This window comes from Kryptolebias marmoratus, linkage group LG7 (genome assembly GCF_001649575.2).
Source record: "Kryptolebias marmoratus isolate JLee-2015 linkage group LG7, ASM164957v2, whole genome shotgun sequence".
Taxonomy (NCBI): Eukaryota; Metazoa; Chordata; class Actinopteri; order Cyprinodontiformes; family Rivulidae; genus Kryptolebias; species Kryptolebias marmoratus.
The window spans coordinates 3,371,777-3,380,584 of NC_051436.1; the positions used below are offsets into that span (position 1 = coordinate 3,371,777).

General features: G+C 41.4%; 1 protein-coding gene across 1 annotated transcript in view; it reads right to left on the minus strand.

Annotated features, from left to right (window-relative positions):
- The window catches only part of exoc6b (exocyst complex component 6B), a 108,120-nt gene that overhangs the window by 32,316 nt on the left and 66,996 nt on the right, over positions 1–8,808 (minus strand). The window contains exons 18-19 of the mRNA XM_037976724.1: positions 5,375–5,516; positions 1,121–1,194 (exon numbers count right to left, since the gene is read on the minus strand). Coding sequence (XP_037832652.1) covers positions 1,121–1,194; positions 5,375–5,516 — 216 coding nt within the window. The remainder of the gene's footprint in view (positions 1–1,120; positions 1,195–5,374; positions 5,517–8,808) is intronic.

Here is an 8,808-nt window from a genome sequence, read left to right on the forward strand (position 1 = left end):
CTGCAAAACATGTGAGGAGAGCTGCAGACCAGGGACAATCCAGAAATGCTCATGAATGTCAGTTTAGAAGCTATCAAAGTTCTCAAATAAAGCACCTTTTGAGAATGTCAATGTTTGTTGGGAATTATCTTACAGAACTAGGAAGGATTTTTAGTTTACAGATTAAAAGTTATGGTTTTTCATTGATTTTAGTAAAAAAATAAAATGCAACTTTTAGGAAAATGCCCCGCGAAATCCTGGAGGGACTGAATATCGGACCGTTTTCACAGGAACGCATCGATCAATTAACTTCACTCAGGTGTTTTAACGTTAAACACAAAACCACCAGCAGCTTCCTTCTGATCTGAGAGACATAAATCTGCTGCCTTAATCTTTTTTGTGCACGTTACAAATCCACCTTCAAGCCAAAGATAAATAAGAGTCCAAATACTTCATATTACCGCAGCACCTCCTGTGGACTACACGGCTTATTTCCAACAATAAATTCAGTTTTTCGAATAAAATTACCAACAATTTTCCATTTTAAAATCTGCAAACTTTTCCAGACTCAATTTTCTTGATTTCTTCTGCAGTTTTTTTAGGTCATTTTAGGCGTTAATGTGCAAAAATTAACTTTAAATGTTTAATAAGTGGCTCTGAAATCCATTTATATTTTAGTTTTGGTTTTATTCTTTGTACTGAGAGGTGTTTCAGCTCCAACTACGACCAAATAAAAACAGAGTTTTAGTCAAAATGCGAACCTAAAAATAAAAGAAGGAACATTTTTTATTTTCTAATTTTGTTTACATCAAGAAAACCTCTTGATGGAAAGAAAATCAGGTTTTGTATATTTAAAAATAACCCAATCCTGCTTGAAGTCGTGAATATTTTTTAAGAAAAAGACAATTTTCACAGCAGACACGACGGGGAAACATCGGGAATAAAACGTGAAGAAGCACGAAAGGTGAGTTTTAAAAATAAAAAAGAAACGCTCAACAATCAGAAAGCAAAATAAAGGACGAGGACGGGACGAAGGATGAAAAGGACTGTGAGACAGGAGGGGGGGGGAGATAGTGGGGACAAACAACAAACACAGAAAGAAAACGAAGGAGAGAGGACCACGACGGAGACAAAGACCTACTTGTCTCAAGTCACTGAAGGCCAGAAGCAACGTGTCACCCTGGAAGCCTGCGACCGGGCCGGCTCTGGCAAAACCTGTGGGAAAATACAAACCCGCCCCCGTCCACCCCCGGAGAGAGGGAAGAGAGGAGGAGGAGGAGGAGGAAGGAGAGGAGAGGGTGAAAAACGGAATAATAAAAGACCTGGTCGGATTTGCTTTGCATCGGGACAGATTGGCAGACAAATGACAGCCGGGGGGACGAGGGGGGGACGAGGACGGGGGACGGGGGGGGTGTTAGANTTTTTGACGCCTCGGGGTCGACCGGAGTGTAAGCCGGGCGTCAGTCGGCCTCTTGTAAACAAGCCGGCTGGGAACGGGAGGGAAGCCGGCCTGTGGCTAATCTCTTTCACCTCGGGGACACACACAAGCAGAAACACAAGGCCGAAACGCGCCGCGGCGCTCGTTTACACGCCTGACCCCCGGGCGACTCCTGAAATTAACCTTTTCCCCCTCCTCCACGTCGAGTCCGGATCTGCTCTGGATTAACGACGAACGGGGCGGAGACCAGAGGAAGACGGCGGGTTCAGATAAACAGGTTTGGTGCTTCAGGTGCGCTTCCAGCCCGAGGAAAAACCTGAAAAACCAACAATAACCAAAAAGGAACACCTGGGTGGGGTTTAAGATGGCGCTCCGTGGTCGGATCGTACGGACACATCCAGGAGGGAAACCCAGACATTCCCAAGGTTCCCAGGCCGCGGTTCGGCCTCGAGGTGGACGCCCGTCCTTATCTAACCTCCGCCGGCTCTACTTCCATCTCCTCCAAAGCCAGCGTCTCACCTGGACTCAAAACTACGAGAAAAGCAGGAGAACTCTTCCTGAATTTGGAAAACCTGAAACTGCAGTCCTGGCTGCGCACATTATTCCATCTCAGCTTTGCTCCCGATCGACTGGAGCAAACTTCAGAAACGAAACGGACCTGGACCAGTTTCATGACAATCCTTTCTCACCGACGGGGGACAAGCCTCGGACGTTTCCTGTCAGAGGACGGACCTCCGGAAGGATCCATCAGGTTTAGGCTCATTTTGCAACATTCGGCCCACAGATTATTTTTAAACTCGTCAGAAAGTGAAGCAATGAGACTGAGAGCCAACGGAAACGTTTGCTTCCTTAAAGCCGGACCCTCATTTCAGCCACTTGGATCCAGGTTCTTTGGTCCTGTTGGTCATCCGTCACCACGGAGACGTGGTCCGGTGGGCCCACGTCCCGCTCCGTCGCACCATCGGTTGGAAACGAGACTCCCGGATGCTTTGCTGCAGGGAGAACGTCGTCGTCTCGCCTCTGCCCTATCCGACGTTCGGTTGGGGTTTCGGAAAGACGGCATTCCCGTCTGGAACCGGTTCCTCTATCACACACGTGTCAAACTCAAGGCCCGCGGGCCAGTTCCGGCCCTCTGTAACATCTCATCCAGCCCTCCAGTCTGGTTCAGATCGAGTCTCTGATTCTTATTTTGCTTAAAAAAACTGAAGTTTTCTCTGACAGTGACTTAGAAGTCAACAATATATAGTTTTAATTTCTGTATGATCAGGTTTTTGTCTGTTTTAATGTTAAAAGATTCATTTAAAAGCTGAGTGAGGCGTAAGAAATGACAGCTAATGATGTGATTTTTGAAGTTTGATCTGTTTGTCTGTGTTCATTAAAGTCTGTTTGCTCTAAATTCTGTATAATCTGTAACTGGGAAAAGGTCATTGATATTTCTATATGAATGATTTGACATAATACATCTAAAACCAATTAATTTATGTAATTTTTAATAAAGATTGATGGTGATTGGCCCTTGGCTAGGACCAAATTTTTAATTTTGGCCCCCTTGCGTCTCTGGGTTTGACACCCCTGCTCTATCAGAACCGTCTCTAACCCGGTTTTCTCGTCATTCCACTTTCTACTCATCTCTTTTTTTTAGAAAAGGCTCCAAATTTGCCATTTTTTCCCCACATTAATTTAATTTTACTCCATTTTATCCAATTTTTTAAACTTATTTTTAAAGTTTCACTTCATTTTTTCCTGTTTACTGACTTTTTATTTCATCTTTCCTGTTTTATTTCAACTTTATCCCCTTTTTTCTGACCGTTACTCATCATTTTTTTTATTTCCTTTGTAGTCACGAGTGTCTCCAGTTCCTCCCAACAGCTTTTTAATTTAATATCTAATCCGATCTTCTTCTCAAACCTTTAATTAATTTCCTCTCGACCGTGTATTCTGCTTTTCTTCTTCCTCCTTATTAAATTCACACCTTGGTTAAATCCAGTTTTGTCCCCTTCTCTTTACCGCTCTCAGGAGGGTTTTATTTATTTTATCTTTTATTCTTTCAGATCTGGTCTCTTCTTCTGCTTTCTCTCTTTACTTTTCAGCTGTTGGACCGTTTCCTCCTTTCTGAACTTCTTAAAGATCATATTTGAACATTTTTCGACTTCTTCACCACATTTTTTACTTTTCTAAAGAGGTTTTCATTCAGAACTCTACTGTATCTGCAGCACCAACTTCCTGACCCGTTTTCTGCTCCGAACAAAGCGGCTCTGCAGCCTCCTAATCTCCCTGCACGCATGTCACTGCGCATCAAGTCCCGGACCCGCAGACACGCAGTGTGACCCGCTCCGTGACTCTAAGAACCTTGATCATGTCGAAAACCCAGCCAACGACGCCTCGCGCTCTTTCAAGTCTGCAGCTCCTTTATCTGCGCGAAAAAAGGAGGAGAAGAAGAAGAATCCTGCGTCTCAAAGTCTCACAGATCAAGAAGGAGGAGGAGGAGGAGGAGGAGGTGAGGAAGGAGAGGTGGATGAAAAAGGGACAAAGGTCTGAGGCTGTTCCGCAGCGCCCCCTGTGGTCTCCGACGCAAACAGCAGAAACACCGCGACCCGAACCCGGGAGGTTTCCGGCGAGCGGCGTTTCAGAGAGCGAGCAGGAAGGAGACGGTGAGACGGAACCGACAAACCGACCGATTAAAACAGCTCAAATACGTCCCAAAAAATTTACGTTTTTTACCGTAAAAATAAAAGCAAACTTATCCGAACATCAAACCTTTTTATAAAACTCCTTAAATTTAACTTTTAGTCACTTTTCCATTATTTTGTATTTAATCACACGTCTGCTAAAGCAACTCAAAAAGTTATTTTTTTGTCATTTATGAGAAATTATAGCACTAAAACATTTTATAAGTTTTAGTTTTCTTTTAATAAAAATAAAACAGTTTATAGTGGTGGACAAAGAACACGGCGGTTGTGTACGACATAAATAAAGTTATTTTATATTTAAAGTTCAGAGTTTTACCTCTATAATAGATCAGATATTTTATTTTATTTATTATATTTTTGGAGTTAAGGTTTGTTTAAGGAGCAGAAAATAAGATGCAGTTTTATTTTATTTTAGTTTTTATTTAAACGGAGCATCGATTGTCTTAAAAAACCCTGAAATACTTTAAACGCAGCTAAATAAATAAATAAATAGTGTTTTTATTAATCCATTTCCGGCAGTGAATTAACGCTCCGCTGCGGATTAAAATCAGACGTTTATTTTTATTAAACAAACCGATAATTTTAAACGTAAAACCTACAAATTTAGATGTTTTATTAATTAGAATCCCCTGAAAAATGGCCTAAATGTTACATTTTATATCAAGAATAATTTGGAAAAGGATCTATAAATATAAAAGATTTCTTAATATTTAAGTTTATTCATGTTTATATTTTAGAAATGTAAAAAAATAAATACGTAATTTCTAAAAGCATTAACAAAAAGTGTCATTAATTGGTTCTAATTAGCGACGATTAAGTAAATAATTTGAACTCAACAAGTCATTAAAGTTTGTTTTTATGCAACAGTTGATTCTTATTAAACCGTTTTAAGGTTTCGGAACATCGTGAAATAATTTAACGGACCGAAGCGTTAAAAAGCAGACACGGGAACGGAACGAGGAAGCTGAAGCAGGAGCGAAGGCAGCGCCCCCTGCAGGCAGGCTGCGGTGTTCCTTTAGAGTCTAACAGGAGAGACTTTTATTTAAAAACCGGCTTCATTTACGTCACGTAATTACTGCGGATTTATTCATCAGGGCGTCGAGCTTCGAAAGAAAGATGGCCGAACTTTCAGTTTGATTGGAGACGAGAGGACAGGAGGACGGCAGGAAAGCGTTTCCCGATGCAAATGAAATCCGTGGGACCAGGTTCCGTCAGAACCGCGGCGGCGTAAAGCGAAGCGTAGGCGCGGTAGGCGGGGCCAACTCACTCTCGCACTCCTTGACGTCCACCTGGAGCTGGATGAGCGCCCCGCCGGAGACCTGCCGGACCTCCGGGTCGAGCAGCAGCTGCATCAGGGAGGTGGAGATGTGTTTGCAGGCGGACATGCAGGCCGTCTGCGCGACTTTCCCCTGAGGAGGACGGAGACGGAGACGGAGACAGGTTAGGGACGATCGGGGACGAGTTAATTCTCAAACACAAACTGCATCACTTCCTGTCTGGAAACAGGGAAACGATCTCTTTAACCGAAGAATGAAAGGAGTCGATTCATTAAAGTTTGGATTCTGAATCATTTAAACTGATAAAAACTTAATAATTGGAATCAATCGTTTATTTCTAACCTCACAGAATGACTACTAACAATTTCACTAAATCAAAGATTTCAAAATAAAAATCATTTGACATTTAATAACATAAATAACAATAAAAAACAAACTGAAAACGTTAAATTGGAGCTTTTAACTCGAACTGAAACGATCTGAAATTGATTATAATTTGAATAAATTTGAATTCGAGGAGTTTTAAATCATAATTTGTGGATTTTAATCTGAATCTGGCTGCATTGAACTGGATTAAATAAACTGGAATTAAACGGTGGACCGTAGGTGAATCGAACCTCTTCACTGGATCATAAATGGTAAATATAATTGGACTGAATTGGGTTAAATATTAGATTTAAAATAAATTCTAAACTGGAATGTGTGAAAGTAAACTGGAATTTGACTCAATTTAATTGGAATAAACTTAAATATAATGAACTGGAATGTCTGCAGTTAGAATAAAAACAGATTTTTTTGACTTGAATTTAAATTGAACTGAATTGTAGTTTATAAAAACGGATAAACGTTTTGGTTTGAATTCTTGAAATCCAACTGAAGATTTAAACAGATTGAACTGGAACGTATTAAAAAATTAATCTGAATTTACTAAATTAAATTGAAATTGGATCAAAACGGATGTTTGAATCTGAACAAACAGAACTGGAATAAATTACGGTTCGATTGAATGAACTGAAAATAAAACTAATCCTCTTGAATCGGTGTGTGTAGATGGAATTATATTTACTGTAATAACATTTGATCCAAGTTGAATTGGAATAGTCGAAATTATAATTAAAAAGATGGATGTGAAAGGAATAAATTGGGATTAAAATAATAGTTTTGAATTGGAATCTGTGTAGTTGGATTTGAACCTGATTGTCTTATTCTGTAATAAATTGGAAAGAATCGGCTTCAACTGGAACACAGTTAATAAGATCTGATTCTGACTGAAATGAGCTGAATTATAATTCAAATTGATCTGTTTGGTTTTAGGTTTGAATTGGACCGAGTCAACTTTTCCACAAAGCAACCAAAGACCTGGACTGTGGGTTAAAACCAATCAAATTAAAGTTAAAATCCATTCAGTTCTAAACATGAATATCTTGATAAATTAAAATTTTCTGATAAATTTACCTTTTAAGAAATACGTCCTGCCAACCGTACGAACTTCAGCTTACGTTTTATAAAAGTCTGTATGTCTCACTTGGAGCTTTGATTAGTTTTAAAATCATTTTTTAAAGTGTGTTAAATAAGGATTTTAAAGTTAAACTTCCAGCTTTATGAGCCCAGCTGGATGTATTTGGTGTCTGAGGGGGCGGGACAACTCACACCAGGTGCGATCAGAGTCGCACAGTGAGAGTGAAAGCGGCGTTTCTGTGATCTCAGCGACCGCGGCCGTCACAAAGAGCAGAAACAAGGCGAGAAAACGAGTTTTTGTTCCCTCGTCATCATTAAAAACTGTTTTCATTACGAATCATTTCCTCCTCCTTCGTCCCATTAACGCAGATCTGACGAGACGCACAAAAAAAATAAAAATAAAATAAAATAAAAATTACCGTCATGATCAGAGAAACGAGGCGAGTTTAAACTGAAGAGCAAATCAATCCTGACGAGACTTTGATGCGTCTGGTCAACACACACCAACACACACACACACTGACACACACCAACACAAACCGACACACACACACACAGACACACACAAACACACACACGGACACACACCAACATAAACTGACATACAAACACACACACAGAGACACACACACAGGGACACACACACAGGGACACTAACTGAAACACACCTACATAAACTGACACAAACCAACACACACTGACACTCCGACAGACACACACACACTGTCACAAACTGACACACACACACACACAGACAAACCGACACACACATACACACCAACACAGGGACACACACCAACACAAACCGACACACACACTGACACAAACTGCCACACACACACAGACACACACTTTCAGGTGATTAATAAGAAACAAACATCAGGCCTCTCATTCCAGACCCGGATGCTTAATTACCTCCATTAATCACACAAAAAACCCCAGACACACACACACACACACACACACACACACACACCAGATCAGCCGACTGTTAACGTCCTCCAGCAGGATGGTGTGTTTTAACAGAAGTGTCGGGTTAACGAGCTGAAGCTCGTTATCGTCGATAATCCGGTCGGATTAATTCATCTGTTGGATTAAACGATGACTTTTCTTTCCTGACTGTTTATTAAAATAAAAAGCTGAGGTGAAGAAACTATCTTCACAAACTTAGACATAAAAAACAAGAAAACATTTATTTTGTTTTGTCCTGATCAGCAGTTTAAACAAGGTTTTTTTATTTCTTGATTAATTTATAATCTAAATGACCGATTTAAAATAAGCAAATTACAGATTTTTCCCTGGAATCGTTTGATTTTCCCAAACAAACTTCGTGCTGTTACTCATCCACAAGGATTGATTTTTTTATTTATTTTTAATCAACGTCCCGTTTTCTTACATATCTGGAACAAATTAAGAAACCGCTGCTTGTTCCTCCCTGAAACCAGCGTCTCTGTATGGACGGCGGCCATTTTGTTCCGGCGTCAACCCCGAGCTCTTAACGAGGAACTGATGAGGCGACCGCCTGAACCGAGCATAAAAACCACTGCTGTGGTCCTGGTCCTGCAGGTTTTAGATGTTTCTCTGCTCTTCAGCAGGTCTGTAAGTTCTGCAGAAACCCGTCGGTCTCTCAGCCGCTCCGACCAGGTGAGTCAGAGCAGAGAAACACCTGAACCCTGCAGGATGGAGATCCTCGAGGACCAGGGCTGGGTCCAGGTGAGGAGAAGGCAGAGGAAGTCAGGTTTTCGGTGGGGTTCAGATCCAGACCCTGTCACGGTCGGCCTAATCTCCAGACCTGAACCTGGAAACCTCGAAAATGGGACAAATGCCTCCTTTCCACCGGCTCTAATTCAGAAGCCCGGCTCTACTCGGCTCGGCTCTATAAAGAATGCATCCTGTTCACACCGGCCAGTTTGGTCGGCAGCAGAGGAACGCCTCCTCGTGTTGCGGGGGGCGGGGCTGTGGCGCG